Below are 20,702 nucleotides of genomic sequence, written 5' to 3'. Positions count from 1 at the left end.
TAAACATTTTGTATTGGTTTCTCGATTAATTAATCAATTTCTTCTTGATCCTGCCATAGCCTTGTATTGACCTCATTATTGAGTACGTCTACCAAATGTTTGCATTTGTGATTACTACTCTCATTATATCATCATTCATTCAGGACATCAATTCCTGTGAATATCACATGCAGTACAAAACAAAATAAATGGGGAAAAGCAAACACATGATGGTGATAAACACTTTATTCATTTCAGGGCAAACAGGACAACATTCTGTGATGTAAGTGATTTCAATTACTTTGTAAAAAGAATGAATTGGAATTGTGTTAACAATGATTTTCCAATTGGTTGACTCTAAGTAGGCCACAAATAAGTGAATAAGTTATGGCTTCTATAAACTACCAGTACTAATTAATACAAAATGTGTAGGTCAAAATAAATATCACTTTCCTCTACAAATGTTTCAACATTCTTGTGACACTTTTTATTTCTGCACATATTATACACAGGGCTGGTTAATTTAATTAGTTCTGGTTTAATACATTGAGCAGGACTAATGTATACACATAATTGACTTTATGTGTATAAAGTCAATGTTTTTACAGATGTAAATGTTAAGTGCATGAGCTGATGATGATATTCAAACAATCCTTCCCTGAAGCAGTGGTCGACTCTCTCCAGGTGATTGTCGGCTCAGCAAGTTCCACAACAACAAAGGCACTGATGTCACCGCTGAGCTGCCTCCATTACCGTCACCATGGTCTTCTCTTAGTGGCTGGTACTGCTTGATTCGCCTGTTTGCAGACACAAAATAGTGTTAAGAGTTCATATGGCATGAAATAAAAGCCGAAATCTCTATCAACAACAAAATCATACAAAGTAAACAAGTAATAAAAACTGTAAAATGGGAGGAAGATAGTTATTTTAAATGTGGAACAGACATTCATGTTCCTATCAGTATGAGCTGTTAATACTTTGGTGATTCCATCATTAGGATACAATTTCAATTTGTCCAATAATTTGGTTTAATACCTGCAAAAGTATCACTCGGTTTAACTTTTGGTCCAGTGCTTATCGGTGAATGTTAGCATGTTAACGTGCTAAACTAAGATGGTGACCAGGGTAAATATTACCTGCTAAACAACTGCATGTATACATTGTTGTCAGCACGTTAGCATGCTATCTCAAAGCACTGTTGTACAGACTCTGATCAGGATGCTGTCCGTTTGGGCGTTCCACAGGGATCAATCTCTGGACCTCTTACTCTCTTTAACACTATTATGTAAATTATATGCGGCTGATGTTTCAGTTTAGCTGGTTACTTAAAAAATGTATACATTGTGCATGCTGGCTTATTGACATGGCTTGTGACACACCTAAATTGAACTGAGCCATCATTACTGTTATTATTTTCTGCTATTACAAGTAAAAATGTGGTCAAAATATGAAACTTTTGATGCTGAGGATAAGAGTAGCGGAAATATGATTTTGACAATGAAACCAGGATAATTTACCATCGTTGCAGTATCTTTGTTTGCAATTTATTTTCAAAAAAAGTATTTATTTTTTGGCCCCAAATTAAATTCATAAATGAAAAGTTGATAAATAAAGTATTCACCTGTACATCAAACCAATACAACAGACAACACAGGCGAGAACCATAACCCCCAGGACTGTGGCTGCTGTTCCACCTGGAGAACCACCGGAGGCTGAAAATGAAACGCATCACACAGATGAGAGCATAATCTATGGATTGAGTACTTTAGTGGTCCTTGTGTCATTTTTCTTTCACCCACCTACTGTTACACTGACTCTTGCACTTGCCATAGCAAGACTGACAGCATTGGTCAAGGAGACATTGATGCAAAATACTCCAGAGTCATTGAAGAACTGACGAAGGATAATTTGACAGTCTGGAGAGGGTGTAGCTGCACTACAGACAGTTTCCATTGGCGTGATACAGTCAGCATCTGAAATAACTGTGCAGATCTCATTTGGCAGACTGAAGGAAGGATAATAAAAATGCAGAGATGTAGATACATGGAGAACAAACACAACTGTATATGTCATTTTCATAAACATAATACATAATAAGACATCATAAATCACAGTTTCTGTGTCTAACTATTTGAGGATCGTTTTTGTCCAGCTGAACAGTAAGTAAACCTCTTGACGCTGAGTTGATGATGCTGATGTTGATGCTCACCTTCCCTGACAGGTAATGGTGAGGTCCACAGCATTCTGGACCAACTCAGTTGCCATCGCTATAACGTTGGACACCTGTGCAATCTCTACACTTTCAATACCCTCTGCAGGGTTGAAAGGTAGAAAGAGAGATTATACCACGATCAAATCATACTGTTTTTATTAAAGCAGATTATCATCGGTTTAGGTTTAAACTGCGATAGTTACAAAAAATGTATTGACTTACGGACAACATCTACAGAGGTGGCGACTGAGCCATAACGGTAGACCATGCAGTCAGCTGGTAGCTCTGGTGCTTGTCTTTTAGCCACAACAAGGGCGACCTGTGCTGGATCTGTTTCCACCTCTGCTTGAACTTCGCCCTCAGCTGCAACGGCTTCTTCAACGCCTGCTGGTTGCTCTGGAAAAACAAGTGACATTTTGTCAAACTACTTTTCTTACAAGATGCATAACAATAAAAAAAATGGTACACTGGTTTTAGTTTGCTGTAAATTCTCACCTGCAGGAGCCACAGTAGCTGCAACTTCAGCCTCGGTATCATCAGATGCTGCTGCCTCTTCTACAGCTGTGGTCTCAGTGGCAGCAGGGGCCACAACGTTATCAGCAGGGGCTTCTGTTTCAGCTTGGACAACCTCTGTAGCATCAGCAGCCGTAGCCTCAGCAGCCTCAGCAGCCACAACGTCAGCTTCTTGCTCTACAGCTACTTCTGCTGCAGGAGCAGCAGTGACTGCGGCCTCAACTGCAGTTTCTTCTTCCTCTGCAACAGGTGCAACTGAAGCAGCAGCATCAATAACAGGCACATTTTCTTCAGTTGCGTCTGTAACCACTGCTGCTTCATCTGCAACAACTGTATCAGCATCTATAACAGCTGCAGCAGCATCTTCAGCAGCTGGATCAACATCTGCAGTAACCGTATCAGCATCTGCAACAACAGCATCTGCAGCAGCTGTATCAGCATCTGTAACAGCTGCAGCAGCATCTTCAGCAGCTGGATCAACATCTGCAGTAACCGTATCAGCATCTGCAACAACAGCATCTGCAGCAGCTGTATCAGCATCTGTAACAGCTGCAGCAGCATCTTCAGCAGCTGGATCAACATCTGCAGTAACCGTATCAGCATCTGCAACAACAGCATCTGCAGCAGCTGTATCCGCATCTGCTGGCTCTTCAACTGCAACTGGGGCAGCAGTGGCCACCTCAACTGCTGCTGCATCGGCAACATCTGCTTCAGCAGCAGTGTTGGCGGGATCTTGTTCCTCTGTAACAACAACAACAACAACTCCTTCAGGCGCTACTGAGGCAACCTCTACTGCATCCGTGTCAGTATCAATGACTGCTTCTCCATCCTCTGCATCAGCTGGCTGCACAGAAACAGCGAGTGGAGTGGCGTCAGAAGCAGGAACGTCCACGGCAATTACATCTCCTCCCTCGGTTGGTGCTGCTGGGACAGCGGCAGGGGTGGAGGCCATCACAACTACTGCTGGAGCAGCAGAGTCATCCATAGGAACAACTGAAATAAAGGTTAAAGTTAAATAAAACAACTGAGCAAAACGTTGTTCAGACTTCTTATAGGAGAGTATAGATCTAAAAGATAAAATGTGTTTAAATTCTAACCAGCAGTGGGGTTTCCGCAGCCGTTGGGGATGCTTGCCATCAGAACCATCTGAGGCTTGAAGGTCCCGACTGCGAGGTATGTGTGTGTGACGGTGAGGTCTCTGGAGATCAGAGTGCCAGTGCTGTCCCCAAAGTCCCAGCTGAAGCTGACGTCGGCACTGTTGAGATACTGGCTGGGATCATGGAGCTTGACGCTGAAAGCAATGGCTCGGTTCTGGATGAAGTTCTGGTCGTCCTGGTTTACATCATTGATTTGGGCAAGTGATATGGTGAAGGGAACCTGGTCTGAGGACAGAGTAAAAGATTTAGACCTTTAAGATGAGAAATAACCACATCATTTTTTTCTCAAGTTAGGTGGGAAATTGTTTGATAGGTCACCTGTGATGGCGAAAACTGTGGAGGCATAGCCGAGAGGAATGAACTTGTCTTTGCCACGCCAGTGATAGATAACAACCTCCATGTTGTAGGAGCCCAGGGGGATGTTGTCTGTACCGATAGAGAGGGAAGAGGATGGTCCGCCTGCCACCTGCCAGTAACGCCCTGGAATAGAGCAACATTCTAATTATTTAGTGGTCTGGTAATCACAGCTAAATTGAATTGAATTCACACATTTTGGAGACACTCAAGGTGTCACTTTCATAACATTGTACATGAGATGCTACAGTTATGGTTATTAAGTTGAACAAAAACCCTGAGTTTCTATGGAAGACATAAACAAACACCATCAAATGTACTTTACTATTACTTTTGACTGGTTGTGTGCTCTGCTTTTAAACAAATGCACAGGGTTAGACTTCATGACTTGTTTATCAAAACAGGTAAACAGTGATCTGAAATAAAAATAAGACTCCAGTGCTAATTAAACTTCCTGCAGATAATACTAATTATTCACAGAATAATTAAGAAAAATATATTTTTCTTGAGTTGATAGCACAATTAAAACATGTAGTTTCTGCTAAAGTGTGTCTTAACGTGATGACAAATGTTCATGTCAGAGATTAGCACTTAGTTGTTTACTAAAAGCACTTTGTTTGTGATACGGCCTGGGGCTTCACTGCCTGGAGGAGAAGCTTCCCCTGTATTCTTTTACAGCCCCTTTATGGTCTGTTCTTTATCTCTATGGAGGTTTTACAAGTTAATGTAATGTAGTCATAGCTGCATTTAGAAGGTTTGGATGTCCTATTGCAGTATTAAATACAGCTAAGGAGCAGCCTAGCTTTTTAACAGACTAAACATTACAGAATTAAATATCTTTACCCCATGCCTTCCACACAAACACGTAGTGGGGTTTCTTGTCTTGGCTCCTGGTGAACGGTGTACCGTCGGGGAAAACTCCAGTTGACTGGGTGTCCTGGTCAGGATACACAGCCTGACCCTCCTGGTACTGTTGTCCTGAAAAAGTCATCGGCCATAAATGATATCAATATCAATATCAATATGAAGCAACACAGGTGAAATAAAATAAGAGTTCATTGTCTTTTGTCCTATCATGATTATATACATTATCGAATTTTAAAAATCTTTTTTTTTATTTCTTGATAAGGAAAGTCTAAAAACAATATTTTTTCCTTAGAAAACAGCATCAACAACTTGAAATGAAGATCATTTTGTATTCCAATCTGTGATAACATGATCAGCTAAAGAGGTTTGAGGATTGAGCATGAATGAAAAGCTAACCTGCAGTCCCTGCCCTCAGTGGAAAGGTTTTCTTACCATTGATGGTGCAGTTCTGCGCCCAGACCACCTGCCCATCAGAGAGCGTCGTCTGGTTTGGTGGGAAGTTTAGATTGACATTGAAGGTTGCTCTTGCTCCTGTCAATGTGGGTGCGTCGTTTTTCAGGTCAAAAGTTACATCACCACCTGGGAAAAAAAGATTTATAATCTTAATATAGACTGGCAGACAGAATATTGTAACATTTCTGTTTTGAGAAATAAAGAAATTTGGCCTCACCAAACCAGCAGTTCCTGAATCTTGGGTCTCCATCTTTCCACACCGGATACATCCGCGAGTTCCATGAGCGGTAACGTGTGAACTGACTTCTAGGCTCTGGAAGAAATATCACAAACACATTTCAGGAAAAGAAGCTATTGATTTTGCAATTGATGCTATTCTCCTACAAAATCAATAATAAAATAGGACAAAAGGCTACTTTATTATATTTATTACCTGAGCTGCACCTGCAAAAATGTATTTCAGTTTTCTTTGTTACATCTATTTATAAAAGTTACATCTATTTCTTTTTTGGAGTCAGATCAATGGTTGTATACCATTAACTACTTATTTCACGAGAGTTAAAGTTATGTAGGCTTTTTAAAAGAGGCACAACTTCTCTATTATAATCAAGAAGGCTTTGGACATAATGATAGAAATGCTTATGTAAACGAGAGCAGGTCCGTGTTTTTAGTGAGGAGGGGTGAGGAGTGTCTGGGTCCTTGGCGGTGGGAGTCACACGACCTGCAATCCCCCTCAATCCCTTTCGTGTGACTATCAGCTGAGCAGCAGCATCAGTAATCCCAGTGAGAGGAATGAGGGATCCCACACAACTGACTCTCTGAGGGTTTTTCTCAGTTTGTGTGTGTGTGTGTGTGTGTGTGTGTGTGTGTGTGTGTGTGTGTGTGTGTGTGTGTGTGTGTGTGTGTGTGTGAAAGGGTTTTTGCATGAAATACCCTGACAAAAACATGGCAAATAGTTTTAAATTGTACAAGCCTGAAAAGAAAACACCATTATTATTGACAGTATTCTGAATCACACACCCTGAAACATATTTGAGCCTACATATGGTCATGAATGCACATCAGCATGAGATACGGGGGCATGTACAAGTTTGTATATCTTCACTCTCTATAAGAGAGTGTGGAGTGTGTTACAATGAAATAAGCGTGAAATGACAGCTCAATCTATTTGCTGTCCAATTTGTAGTCCAAACAAAGAAATACTAACATTTGAGTGTGTAATTGATAGGAAATGTGTTGATTTACATTCGTCGCAGAGAGTGACAAGTAATCACTTTCCCTGTTGCTAAACTGTGTTGGTATAAGGTGTTATGTCACACACGGCAAAAACTCTATTAAAACAAATAATTTAAAATCAGTTGTCAAACATTGTTTCCCTTACACATAACAGAAGAATGGTGCTAATAAGGTAATTCCCCTTTATCTGTTTCTTTGGATCTTTTGTAAGAGTGTCAAATAAGAAAAAAAATTTCAATGTTGGTGAAAAAATGCTCAAATAAATCTTTGAAACAAGTGGTTTCTGATGGAAAAAAAGTGTACTCACTCATCGCAGTTGCAAATGTAAAGGTCAAAACCAGCAGCACCAGCACCAGAGTCCTCATCCTGTATTTCGTCGTCTGTCTCCGCTCTCTGAGCCCCGATCTTCACCCGGCAGTCCTGAAACCCAACACAACTCCCAAAGATACTTAAGGAATGTCCTCCCACTCTCTTTAAGAAGGTTTCTTCTCACCTCTGACATCATTGTGAGTCTCAATCCGGCACCACGCCCCTTTGTAAGAACAGATATGACTGCTGTTGTGATAGCTGTTGGTGTTTTTTTACAATACATTGTTGAGTTCACCAATAGTTTTTGACATTGTTATTATCTTTTGTATTAAATGTTTTAGCCCATCTGTGGTAGAAATGCTTTTACTTAATGTGTTTTTTTCACATTTACGACAAACTTTTTCTTACAATTTCTAGTAATAAATGCAATATCTCCAATAAAGCTCATAAACTTGGAGAGTAACTTAATAAAAAAAAACTCCAAAGGGTATACAGTGCACATAAATTATTCAAATGAACACAAAGTGGCAAATATACCTCAAGCAAGACAGTATTTTCTGAGCACATTATTGGAAAATCAATGGATGCTTTCTGCACAGTATAAATGAAAATGGTGTACGTGATGCCTGCTTCAGGACAGAGAGAGTGGTGATAACTGCGAGCTAAGCGCGAGTCATGCCTGTTTTTGACATATGACCTTCGAGCTATGTGTGCACGGGCGTCACAAGAGGAGTGTGTGGGCAGCAAATCAATAGCATCCTTTTATTTCCTCAGTCATTCTTCTGTAACCTGCTGTCCTCAGGCTGCTGCAGCTCTAAGAATCTGTGCTCGCAGTAACGCAGACACACCCATGCTCAGTTTATGAGGCATAACATAAAGTTCCATTGAGATGAGGAGGAGAATACATTTAGAGGAATAAGCTGATGGATTCTGGAAGTATACTAAAAAACTAAAAATCACAAAAGGCACATTCTTGTCTACTAAAGCTTTGTATCACGTCTATTTGTACTTCAAATATGCACATTTACACAAGGGAAACAACGTCAATGAATCCAGAAACAAGATATCATTGATACATCACAATTAATTATTAATCTGATTGCCTGGGTTCATGTTCTACAAAGCTGGAGAATGGACATTTGGAGCCTGCAATCCACCCGTGAAATACTCTAAAGCAGAGAGATGTTGCAAATCTAATAATATGAAAATAGTTGCTACAAAAGAGGCTGGCTGGACCATTGTTGGTCAGGACCTCCACTATAATACCATACATTAATATCCAGATGTTGTACATGGATTTAAAAAATAAATCGGAAGAAAAATAACGCAGTATACAAGTATACAAGAGAATATTAAGTTATAAAAAGGTACAACAAATAATGTTAAAAAGTCTATGGGTGCGTAATAGCTTGTATCATGTAATTACCTTTTTGTTACTTTTTTTAGGTTCCCTTTTTATTTTCCTTTGGACTTGTTTCATCACTGTAACTACATTTGTCTGTACATTTTAGGAATTTAATACAATTAAATGGCGAATAGATTATTGTGTAATTATATTTTACTGAGAAAAGGGGGAATATATTTCTATAACAAATAAACATTTTTACTCTACAGTCAAAGGCATTGTGGGCTCTCCCATTGATGCTATCTCATGCCTGCTCAGGCTGCACTACATGTGACCCCTCATGTGCTAACAGCAGAGTTCAGGAGGAAATAAATCCTTCCCACAGAGCAGCTGACTTAACATACCAGTCGACGGTTAGATTCTTTCCTAATTAGTCTCCGTTGTATAGTGTTTTGATAACATTGTTCCTGAGGTTCAGAGAATTTCTAGAATTAACAGAGACGTATTTCAGACTGTTGAAGTCATCGGAAATAATAAAAAAAATCTGGCAATTTTATTACTGCTCGCTTTCTTGGAGTATTCATTTAAGTATTAAACAATGGGTTTCACAGACTGGTTGGATACGATTGCAATTTTTCAGTAGTTTTCTTCACAGCAAGCCACAATGAAATGATTGTACACTATAAGATAAGGGAATAATCTAAATAATTGACTTGTGGAACAGCCTTAACGTAGTGTGACAAGTAATGGAAGGGCATACAATTTAACATCAGGACCACAGTCAACCTTGGATGTCTAAAAATTATACAAAAACAGAGCCTGTCCTCCACCTGCAGTCACACACACTGACAAACCTTCTGTCTGTTTCAACAATAACTCACGGACAATGGGCATTGTGTTTTATTATAGGCCAAGAGCCATATCAATAAGGCCATCTGGTTTGTGAAGTGCTAGAACAAGATCAGACCAGACAGGAAAATGAAGTTAACGAATACAGAGAGCCTAGTCATTTGGTGCATCCACGAGGCTTAAACAAATTTCCCTAATTTTTATCAGTGATCCTAATTCCTTCTCTTTGTTGGTCATTTGAGTTCCTCATTGCCACAAACACCAGCATTCTTCTGCAAACACAAAGCAAAACTTTCAGGATACACTTGTACATGAGAGAAATAGTCGTCACTTCACATAACTGCTGGTTGGATGCACGTCAGGCCTCTGGGCTTTGATCATGTGCAGTGCTGGTAAGAGCGCCTCTAACAGAGGCTGTTTCTTCATGCAGTAACAGATGACATCCAATGCCTCATGACCACTCCTTTGTCTTTTTCACAGCACATATTTTGACTTGCCATAATGCACATGTGCTACTAATAGCATTAACAAAGGCTATCTGTATTCCAGAAAGCCACGATAGTGTGACAATGAGCCAGTCAGCCTTCACAGTAGGACCCTGAAACTGGAGGTTATAATTTCATTATTTATACCTGTAATTTTCCTACTGACATGCCAGCTTGATTCTGACTGGGGACCTTTAATGCACGTTACCCAAAGAGGTTTCATAGGGGGCCCAGCAGCTCCGTGGTCCCGTTAATGGTTAATCAGTCCCCTGAAGGCACACAAAGCCACTGCGCATGATGGGAGTGAAACATGTGAAGTGAAACCATCTTCTTCACAAGGATCGATCCTTGTTTTTTAAATGATCATTTAAAAAACAGTGAATTGCTGCAACATGTTGTAATGATAGATGGAGCAGAGATATCTTGAATGTTATGGATTTCTCCAGTGCTTTTCCTGCTGTAACAAGTCAAAATGTCTGCTGATGTCTATGACTCTATTTTGTCTGGCTTCAACAGAGGCGCATGATCGAATTCCAGAGGGGGGTGCACAGCTACACTACTGCCAGTAGAGGGAGAAACGGTATTTGTCCTTCATTCTGTGCCTTTCAGTACACTATTACATTCAATTAAATTACAGTCATTTAGCAGACGCTTTGAAACATGGGGACATTTAGTACATTATCTGACATTCAGAAACATACCAGACTGCATAGTTACAAAGGATGCAAAAATAAACAAAACTGCTAGTCTGACTTATATATTGTGTGACCAATTGATATATGAAACTCAATAATACCTTTATATTTATATATATATATTTTCTAAATATATATATATTTCTTTCCATATATATATATATATTTATATATACAGTATACATGTGTATTATTAAATATATATCTTTTCTGTTGCTATTTTATTGTATTATTCCGTTCTTGAAATATATTTCATGTACCTGTTTTATTTGTAGTATAGCACAAGAAGTTTGTACTTTTGCTCTTTCACGTCAACAAAAAAACAACAGACCGCTTTTTTATTTGCTGCCACTTCCGTCGGTGACGTTGATGACGTAAAACGTCATCGTCGTGTCACAGTTTGACCGGTGAGGTTTGCTTGTTGGCTGTTTGTGTCTCTCCCGGTTTAACATGACTCCGTAGCTGGATTACCAACGAATCAAGAATTGAAACTCAACTGACAGTATATATTTTTTAAACAATGACAACATTGTCCTTACTTGTCGGCACCAGTGTCCCTCACAACGACTCCTAAAGGAAAGAGGCTTTGTGCTTCACCCCCCCGGAACCATCCGTCGGTGTGTCGTGAACACAAAAACGAGCGCCACTGTAAAGTAACGCGGGAAATGCTCTTGTGTTGGTTCAGTGCTGAGGAGCAGCCGCTAATACGCATCCTGACGGATATCATCATTATCAGAGACAATAAATTACCTGACCCCACAATCCAACGTTTACACTCTGATCTAAAAAACAAAACTAAGTACCGTTGACAGCTGCTCACAGGCTGTATCCGGTCCGTTAGAACCGAGAGGTGAGACAGTTCATTATATGCTGCTCCTCCACGTTTGTCTCTGTAGCCACCGATCAGTCGTTAGCTCACACACAAAGAGGGGAGTCCTGCTAACGAGCTAAACAACCGCCAGACCTCCTGTTACTGGTGCTTTGAAGGAAGAAGAAAAACAATGGACACGTTTCAGAAGGTGGAAAAGATCGGAGAAGGGACGTATGGAGTGGTTTACAAAGCGAAGAACAAAGTCACCGGAGAAACTGTTGCTCTCAAGAAGATCCGTCTAGACACGTAAGTTCACTCGTAGAGTCGGTTCATCACCAAGCTAACGCTCTCTGTTGCTTTTACGATGCTGCAAATGTGATTAAAGTGTGTTACTCTGCCATCAGACTCTTGTTTTACATGTAAATGGGTTAATCTTTCCTCAACCACCAGCTATTCAACTGTAAATACATATACTGCTCATATTATGACATTCTACACGTTTTACTGCAGCTGCTTCACTTTGATTGAGGAGATAAGACTATTTTTTTGGAGTGAAGTTTCCTTTCTTCGTGGCCTGAGAAAAGGAACAAATACATGTCCAATTATTTGAGTCCACACTAAGGCATTCATATGTATTGAAGGGTCACAAGTAGCCATCGCTTCATTATAAGGGGTGACAGGGTCACGAGCCAAACAAATGTTTAAAACCATTAAAAATATACGTATTGCATATTTAACTGTGGATCTGATTGTTGTGTCGGTGCACTGTGCCATTACAACATGCTTCCTTCATGTAGGCCTTAAAGACTGATCATTGTTTGTAATATTAGTTTGCCCCCATGCTGTGTCAGGGAGCAGGATGTCCCAGGCTTCAGCAGGTTTCATCCTGTTTCCTGCAGTGATTTATACGTGCAGTACCAGTATAAGAGCGAGATTGTACAGCTCTCCCCGAAGTTATTTTGTCTCTTAAGTTGCCTTTGACTGTTTGCCCTGTGAATAAACACAACATATAGAATATACGGATTAAAACATCTTATTGAAACAAGCAAATACCTTGTGTAATAACCAAGCTGCAGGAAATAACATTAGAGTAAAATAGTATAACTTGAGATAAGTGAATAAACTTCAGTAACATAATCATTTACTGTGGTTTTCCTTCAGGGAAACAGAGGGTGTTCCCAGCACTGCCATCCGAGAGATTTCCCTTCTCAAAGAACTCAGTCACCCAAATATCGTCAAGTAAGTGCCTGATGTTACAGACTTTTAGCCAAATCCTGCTTGCAAGATTCTCGTTTTACTTCTGTCCGTTTTTTTAAGCCAACCTGCCTGTTGACATGTTTCAGACTGCGTGATGTCATCCACACCGAGAACAAGCTCTACCTTGTTTTTGAGTTCCTTCATCAGGATCTGAAGAAGTTCATGGACTCCTTCACAGTTGCTGGTATCCCGCTGCCTCTGGTTAAGGTAAATGTCAGCTAGTGTTTTTGCAAAACAGATGTTTCTCACTTCCTCCAATACATCAAGAGTAAATAGTCTCTGGAGGTGACTTACCTGGGTGTGTGATTGTGTGCGTGTGTGTGTTTTGTAGAGTTACCTTTTCCAGCTGCTGCAAGGCCTGGCCTTCTGCCACTCTCACAGGGTTCTTCATCGAGACCTGAAGCCCCAGAACCTCCTCATCAATGCCCAGGGGGAGATCAAGCTTGCTGACTTTGGCCTAGCTAGAGCCTTCGGGGTGCCTGTCCGCACATACACACATGAGGTAACGTGTACACACACACACACACACCCATCAGGCTTCGTCAGTTATATGGTCTAAAGTGCATGATCATTACCAGACCGCAGCAGCAAAATGCACTCCATCATGCTTCCTCTTAAGTGAATTCAGTATTCCGATACAGTCAAGAGAAAAACATCTCACAATACAAATTTAATCCGGGGTTAATTTCTTCCTGAGAAAATTGTGTTTTCCTAAATGCAAACTGCTTCTGTGATATTTTTCAGGTGGTAACACTTTGGTACAGAGCACCTGAAATCCTCCTGGGCTGTAAATACTACTCCACAGCTGTCGACATCTGGAGTCTTGGGTGCATCTTTGCTGAAATGGTAAATTTGCACTAGGTTTCATATTTTACAATCATCTTATTTGTGAATGAATGAAGCCTGCACATGATGCACACGGATCACATCTAACCAACAGACTCCCCTCACTGTCCACTGTTGTACAGCTCACCAAGAGGGCCTTATTCCCCGGCGACTCTGAGATTGATCAGTTATTCCGAATCTTCCGAACGTTGGGGACGCCCGACGAGATCACCTGGCCGGGAGTCACATCAATGCCCGACTACAAACCATCTTTCCCCAAGTGGGCCCGGCAGGATTTATCCAAAGTGGTGCCGATTCTTGATGAGGATGGAAGAGAACTGCTCGGAGTGAGAACCTTTGTCAATAATTCATGAATTCAATTAGCATTAATGGCCTCTGCGAAGGAAGTTGGTCTTGTGTGTTTGTTTGCGTGTTAGTCAGCAAGATCCAAAGGTGACGGTGACATGTATGTTAGAGTTGGTTGAAAAGAGTCAAAGAGCATCAACTACTGCACTGAGATGCAACACAACCAGGCACATGTGTCCCAGGATATAGTCTGTTCATTTGGATGAAGATCCAGATGCAGATTACAAGCTCTGGCAGAAGTACACAACTATGTCTTAGTTTTTATTTTTTGTCCTTGCAGGAAATGCTGAATTATGACCCAAACAAACGGTTGTCTGCCAAGAATGCCCTCGTGCACCGATACTTCCGCGACGTCACCATGCCAATCCCTCATCTGAGACTCTGAGTCATCAGTCCATTTTAATGCAAGCAATAAGGACCTCCTCGCCACGCCTCATATCCACGACTGGAATGGACAGAAAAAGTGGACGCTACAGGATACGTTTGATCCTTAAATGGATATTTGTTAATACCTAAAACCAGCTTTGTAGCCGATAGACGTCCTCAGAGTTTGGCTGTTTTTTTCAGCAGCGATGTTATAATAGCTCTGAACGTTTAAACTGTAATTTTCAACGTAATTATTTGGCATATATTTCTGTGCAACTGCCATTTTTGATGTAAATGTCAATTTGTGATTGGGAGTTGAGAGCGCAGGTCAGGTCGACTCAGTCTAGTTCTAGTCTGCCGTTATATTTCCCATGTTTAAGTGACACGTGGGCTTTAAGGTGTCCAAATTCAAATAGTCAAGTAGTTAGAATGAAACATGATTGAATAGGTTTGTGGGATAGTGCAAATGACAAATGTCATGCTTTGTGAGACTGAGCAGCGGCTGAATGAAAGATGCGAGTGACGGTCGTCACACAACAGTTTGTGCTCAAAGAACACGAGACCGCAATCGTGTTAGTTGAGGTTGATTTTCTTGCAGTTTAGTTGTTTAACTTTTGTGTCTAAATTATCTCGGAAGTGACTTCATAACGGCACCTTTGGTTGTTTGACACACAGAAATGTTTATCGGTCGTTGAGGTTTGCTGGCAGGATTTTCTTTTTTTTACCAAACAGAAGTTCTCACCTTTGTACAGTTGTGATATACAAACGTACCCTGTTGAAATTCAGATTTTACAGAATTCAATATGCTGTTGCATCTTTCTGACTCTAGATTTTATTCAAATGTAATTAACCTTTTTTATGGATATGGTTTATTTACAGTTTGCAAAAATAAACTTGTCTAAACAACTGTTGCTGTTTATTTGTGTGCGAGGATGATTTTGGTGTTAAGTGAGTGATGGTTTCTTCTGTTCTGAGCCAAGGGAAACATTTCCAAGTAGTATTTTTAGACTCAAACACCAGAGTCAAAGGCCGTCTCACATTGTTAAACCAAGTTCCTGTTACACTTCACTTATCTCTGGCTGCTGGACAACCTCACACACCGACCTCTACGGTTGGCTTCTCGTCACATTAGTTCAGTTGTAATTTCCTGCAGCCGAGACGACCCGATAATGCCAGTGGTGATGTAACAACTTACTCTTTTAATTCTCAGTCAAATTATGCGAAGTAATACACAGCAGTTTAAGGATTGGTTTAGGAATTCTAAGAAAAGTGTAAAAAGTGATGTTTTGATTGTTTTCAAGATAGAAATGTTGAAGTTTGTTAAATTAGTAAGTTTGATGATGAACTGGTGGTATGAGGTCACATCCTAAAAAAGATTTCAACATAAAATGATATTATATAATTTATATGTATATATATCATGCTCAGGGGATCTATAATTGCACATAATTTGCAACGGCTCTCTGCCTCGTCTTACGGTCCAGTTATTGCGGTTGTGATATTCCTGCAGAGGGAGAGAGGAGAAATCAATCGTTTGTATGTTTATAATATATATATAACCTTATTTTTCATTCTCTTTTTGTAATGTTTTCAAATATTTTCTGTCTATTATCAGGCAACCAAATGTATGTATATTATCTAATTTAAATATGTGCAAACAGCACATGAGCACCGAGAAGCTATATGCTTGGCAGCGCAGTCAGGGCTGCATTTCACACTTTGAAGATGTTGTAAATTTCCCCCCTGCGGGACTAATAAAGGATTATCTTATCTTAGATTTATTTTTGTCTTTTTTCTGTATTAGCAGCCGCTGAAGCCGCACAGTCCTTTTGTGAATTTGCCCCTCAGTGTTTTAAGTGTAATGTTTATCGTTCTTGGCAAACTGTTCGATGTTTAAAACACTCATTCCAGAGTTTGAAATCTACTCTTTCTGCTCTAGTAGCCAGGATTTCTTAAACTTTCTAAGCATGTGCATTACACTGGAAAAAGCTGCACAAAAGACTCCAAACAACGAATTAGGTGCTCCAATGAAATATAAACAGGCCGACAACTAAATACGTTTTTATTAGTCACGCCGAATTTAGACGTCATGTCAGTTCATGCAGGTCAGCTTCAAGAAACAAAGTTGAAATCAAGAAAAGATGTACAGTAACAGAAAGTCTAAATCACAGAGGAAGTAATGTATTGCTTTCTGCCACAATGTCTTTTTTGATGCTACCACTGAGGTCGACAAAGTCTAAAATCATTAAATCGTACACATAGTGGCTTTAATATGTTTGTATCTTCTTTTCTGTATATGACAAACTTCTTGCGTTAACAGTTGTACTTTTATTATCAAAATGACCAATAATTAGAGGCAGAAAGCATCGATGAAAATGGGAAAATTTGCATATTATAAGCAAACAGTAGGAAATCGATGTTATATTTCGATATATAAATTAATAAACAATTGCATTATATTGGATGTATAGTTGAAAAAGTGGTGCTTTTCTTTGGTGATTTCATTTGGTAAAAAATGAAAACCACAAAATACGTATGTGCTCAACTTCTGAGAAGAATTAGTTCGCATAAACTGAGAAATATGACAGCACTAGCCAGCTAGCTGTTTCATGCACATATCCTAATATCCAAGTTATGTTTATTGCAGCTCTGAGGTTGCCCGCCATCATGACAACATTGTTGTGGTAGCATTATACCTGACTACACCATAGTACTTACTTTGATTCGGATCGTTTTTTGTTTTTTTTAACAATGCACCAGAAATGTTGAAATGTTGAAAGAATGAAGCTCCAAGATGAAATTTGAAGCATAACTAAACAAAATGTTTATTTTTAATGCTATCTTCTGAACTAGGGGTTATATATACTAAATATATAATACTGTAATATTATATATACTGTGTAGACACAGTATATATTTTTATGCATCCAGCAATGCTACCAAGATGTATTAAAAAGTTATTCATACGGCAAAATGACATGTAAAATAGAAAAAGATGGACAGATTGTGACAGTTAGATTAAAGTGAGCAGTCAGGTAAATTCTACCAATTTAAAAGTATAATATTTGCAGCATGAACAAAAAGAAACAAGCTTGAGTGATTCAACACAAAAGATCACAGGCAAGTTGACAAGCCAGTAGACATTCGGATTAGAAATACGTGTTTGGCAGCGATGACAAACTGAAATCACGTGATACCTTTAAAAATGAGAAAATATGTCAAACATTCACATCTGAAAGTGTGAATGTTTGCAGATACACTTCTACCATCCAGCACTTTTGAACCTTTTTAGGCTTTTAGAGATATTCAGACTTAAAGCCCACACCAGTGATATTGCATGTTTAGTTGATTCACTACAAATCACGAATACGTCACATCACTTCTGACCATGTTGCATACGGAGTGTTTGGACTTTTGACAGTATTGACTTTATTGTTCTAGCCTTCCTTCGCATTGGTATGAAAATCAAGTTGCAGACTCTTGAAACTATCTTGAGATGTCACAGTGCACACATTAAAAAAAAATAGATCTGTAATTGTTAAGGCTTTTCAAATCAGTCTGGACTTTAACTGTCAGGTCACAATCACTAAAATGAACTTGACGGCCACTGTATTCCACAGTTAAAGTAAGTTTCAAGGGGCACATTCAAAAATCTTAAATCCTCCAGCATGCATTTAAAATGCTCAGCAGTAATATTTAGTACACGTGTTTTGTAGTTAAGGAGCCAAAACCTGTACAAAAAACCACTGGTATGGTACTTTAAGGGGGTTTGTGGTATTTGTGGGAAGATGGTGCAGTGTTTTATTTCGTTTAAATCTCTAGTTTCTTCTTCATGATAAGCTTGTACAGGATCTGGTAGCCATCATCCCAGGCATAGAGAAGCTGCTCCTGCGGGTTGTACTTCAGGCTGGAGTGCGATCCGTAACGCTTTGGGAAGTAAATCAGTGGTGCGTCTTCGTTGGTCACCATACCATTGACGTCAAACACACACTGGACACGTGAGCGACCGGGCTGCTTGGTGTTGTACACTACATACAAAGTGCCACAGATGACAAAAGCCGCCTCCGCGTTCTCTCTCGGACAGTTTGTGTCCCACATTTGCTCGATGTCCAGCGAGGTGGCGTCCATTTTCGCCAGAGAGATGTACCTCTCGTTCTGCCGCGTGGCATAAATGGCCCACAGGCCTTCCTCGTCCACAGCCAGGTCCATCACTGTCTCCGGGGTCAGGCCGTACACTGGGACATGATCCTGCAGTGGGAACACTGTGCTGTCTGTCACAGAGCTGTTCTTCATGTCAAATTTAACAATCATTATCTCGTCAGCCAGAGTTATATAATACGCATAATTGTTGAAGACAACGTGTCCTGTCCCTCTCCAGGCGGACGGCAGCTTCAGGTTCTTGGACAGAGTAATGCCCAGCGAGCGGGAGAAGTCTTGCACAGAGGCAAACTCATGGATGGTGTCTTCATCTGTCCCGTTGAAAATGTAGAGCTTCCCAGAGCCTCTGCTGGTGTCTTTGGTCCACATGCCGTTTGGCCCTCCGACTCGCTTCAAGATCTTCATGGCTTTTATGCTGGAGATCATGTCGCTGCAGTCTGAACAGGAGAGAGCGACAGGCTTTACATGACAGGTGTCGCAGACATGTTAACAATGTTTAGACTTTTACTATCATTTAATTATATCAGTTGTTAATTGCAAAGCTCAACATTTTAGGGAATATAGGAAATATAAAACATCTTAAATCTCTTTCAAAAGCAAACACTAAATTAAAAACTCTTCTAAGTCTTCAAAATAATATATTTTTGCATGAGTTAGTGGTTTCAATAAATGTGGCTCAGGAACCAGGCTTTGTGTCTTGGCTGTGTAAAAACTGTAGGTAGGTACGTATTGGACATAGTTGTGAAAAGCGTTTTCTGTCTTGCTGCTGTGTTTTTCACTACTTGAGGATTTGCTTGCTTTTCTCCATTTAAATTGACTCTGGATTGAGTATGTTGAGTCTTAGTTGTTGGTCAGACAAAGTATTTTCAGGTTCATCCTCAATAAAACACAGTGTTTATTCTGATGGTGCAGTTCAAGCACATCATATCTCACCTGATAGCTTTGAATACTTGGCCTTCTGCTTCTCCTTCACCAGCGTCACCTGCTGCTCTATCAGCTTGTCGTCCACGTCCACACACGGCTGAGCTCCGTTCTGAGTCTCCAGGTAGTCCAGCTCACGCTCTACCCGATCCACCCTCGTCCCCACACCGTCCAGATTCATTCTCAATGTCTCTTTCTCTTTATCCAGGTTCTCCAGCTGGGAAACCATCTGTTGCTTCAGAGTCCGCAGCTCGGAGGCGTAGCGGGCGGTCTGTTCATGCCACAGAGAGATCCGGTCCTGTTTTTAAAAGAAGGAGACACAAATGAGTCAGTCACTATTGTTCCCCTTTCATCTGTTTATACTTTAGTAATGTAATGTGAGCAACACATGATGTCTGTTTTACAGGAACTGTGACTGCACTTCTAGAAAGCTTAGAGGAGGCCATCATTTTATGTTATTTTCAGGCTCAGTAAATAGGCTGGGACAGAAGGAGATAATAAGTAGGACACTCATCCTTCAAACAGCCAGGTTCAGCCCACACGTGGCAACTTTCCACCCTGCTCAAATGTCTTTTTAGCAAAACACTAAGTCCTAGCGGCACGCTCTGTAGCAGATCCTCACCTTTGACCTCTCTGTGGAGGAGGAAAATGTCTCTCTACAGGTGATCAGTAAGGTCTGGCAGCACACTACGGAGTAAAACAACTATGGGATGTGGATAAAAAATATTTTGAGAGAGTTCTGTTCAATAATATATAATAGAGGGATTAATAAAATACTTCTAGTGTAGTGTGTTGAAATGACTTCAACCTAGAACATTAATGTTTTCATACAGACAAAACCACAATATAAGAACAGAACAAGAAGCTCATACAGTGAGCTGTATTTTCCAGCATTTCCCCCAGGATTTGCCCACATCTGCATTCCATTGCCTTTGCCCCGTCCCTGGAAGTTTCCTCTGGGAGGGACTCAGGAGCGCAGGGCTCGGCAGGGAGGTAAAAGGAGTCTTACCTCAATAGCGAGCAACCTTTGCTCCAAGTAGTCAATCAGCGCTTGGTGCTGGGCGGTGGCAAAGCAGGTCAAAGTAACCAAGACCAAGACAACAGGTCCTCTCATTTTGTGTCAGCTCAGTCTCTTTAGCTCCTTGAGTTGAGTGAGAGTGTACTGGGGAAGCAGCAGATTCCCAGAGGTGGGCTGGAATATTTTAGTAAGCTATCTGGGAGGAGCCAAATACATCTGGTGAAGATGGAGGCACACAGTCGCCAAGAGAGACGAGACACTGGTTTCTATTTTTACATCAGCTTTTAACCGGTTTAAAAAACTAAAATATGATAATCACATGATAATGTGATGTTTAAATGTATGTATGGCTTGAAGGAGGTGGTAATTATTTTACTCAGAACACATGACAGTAATGTGGCACAGGACCAAACTTTACGTAGGAAGAGGAAGCGTAACATGAGTGGGAGTCAGGAGTCAGTGAGGCACTGTACTCCTGTGTTAAGGGGAAGACTATCGACTACATTAAACTCTCTAACAACGCAGT

The 20,702-nt window shown here is 40.3% G+C and overlaps 3 protein-coding genes across 3 annotated transcripts; 1 reads left to right on the top strand and 2 right to left on the bottom strand.

The window, feature by feature from the left end:
• Positions 1-207: 207 nt before the first annotated feature.
• Positions 208-7,227, bottom strand: pmela (premelanosome protein a). Its single transcript, XM_079297097.1, has 12 exons — positions 7,079-7,227; positions 5,753-5,848; positions 5,515-5,661; positions 5,059-5,193; positions 4,180-4,341; positions 3,802-4,086; positions 2,687-3,697; positions 2,414-2,587; positions 2,189-2,291; positions 1,779-1,984; positions 1,601-1,691; positions 208-776 (listed from the first exon to the last, which is right to left on the bottom strand). The coding sequence occupies exons 1-12, from the start codon at positions 7,134-7,136 to the stop codon at positions 623-625; spliced, it is 2,622 nt and encodes an 873-aa protein (XP_079153223.1). The 5' UTR covers positions 7,137-7,227; the 3' UTR covers positions 208-622.
• A 3,925-nt stretch (positions 7,228-11,152) lies between these two features.
• cdk2 (cyclin dependent kinase 2) lies at positions 11,153-14,979 on the top strand. Its single transcript, XM_079297093.1, has 7 exons — positions 11,153-11,571; positions 12,427-12,504; positions 12,609-12,729; positions 12,854-13,024; positions 13,267-13,368; positions 13,491-13,694; positions 13,994-14,979. The coding sequence occupies exons 1-7, from the start codon at positions 11,456-11,458 to the stop codon at positions 14,096-14,098; spliced, it is 897 nt and encodes a 298-aa protein (XP_079153219.1). The 5' UTR covers positions 11,153-11,455; the 3' UTR covers positions 14,099-14,979.
• A 1,145-nt stretch (positions 14,980-16,124) lies between these two features.
• Positions 16,125-20,310, bottom strand: olfml3b (olfactomedin-like 3b). Its single transcript, XM_079265471.1, has 3 exons — positions 20,168-20,310; positions 19,171-19,456; positions 16,125-18,674 (listed from the first exon to the last, which is right to left on the bottom strand). The coding sequence occupies exons 1-3, from the start codon at positions 20,270-20,272 to the stop codon at positions 17,890-17,892; spliced, it is 1,176 nt and encodes a 391-aa protein (XP_079121597.1). The 5' UTR covers positions 20,273-20,310; the 3' UTR covers positions 16,125-17,889.
• Positions 20,311-20,702: the final 392 nt, after the last annotated feature.

This window comes from Melanostigma gelatinosum (assembly GCF_949748355.1).
Source record: "Melanostigma gelatinosum genome assembly, chromosome: 3".
NCBI lineage: Eukaryota > Metazoa > Chordata > Actinopteri > Perciformes > Zoarcidae > Melanostigma > Melanostigma gelatinosum.
This window is presented reverse-complemented; position numbering and strand designations above follow the sequence as displayed.

Coding starts and splice junctions, on each gene's coding strand:
- olfml3b (XM_079265471.1), bottom strand. CDS start 20,272: ATGAGAGGACCTGTTGTCTTGGTCTTGGTTACTTTGACCTGCTTTGCC. Junction 19,457..20,167: donor AAAGGTTGCTCGCTATTGAG/GTAAGACTCCTT, acceptor TTTTAAAAACAG/GACCGGATCTCTCTGTGGCA. Junction 18,675..19,170: donor CAAGTATTCAAAGCTATCAG/GTGAGATATGAT, acceptor TCTCCTGTTCAG/ACTGCAGCGACATGATCTCC.
- pmela (XM_079297097.1), bottom strand. CDS start 7,136: ATGAGGACTCTGGTGCTGGTGCTGCTGGTTTTGACCTTTACATTTGCA. Junction 3,698..3,801: donor CTGCGGAAACCCCACTGCTG/GTTAGAATTTAA, acceptor CCTTTATTTCAG/TTGTTCCTATGGATGACTCT. Junction 2,588..2,686: donor AGCTACTGTGGCTCCTGCAG/GTGAGAATTTAC, acceptor TTGTTTTTCCAG/AGCAACCAGCAGGCGTTGAA.
- cdk2 (XM_079297093.1), top strand. CDS start 11,456: ATGGACACGTTTCAGAAGGTGGAAAAGATCGGAGAAGGGACGTATGGA. Junction 12,505..12,608: donor AGTCACCCAAATATCGTCAA/GTAAGTGCCTGA, acceptor GACATGTTTCAG/ACTGCGTGATGTCATCCACA. Junction 13,695..13,993: donor ATGGAAGAGAACTGCTCGGA/GTGAGAACCTTT, acceptor TTGTCCTTGCAG/GAAATGCTGAATTATGACCC.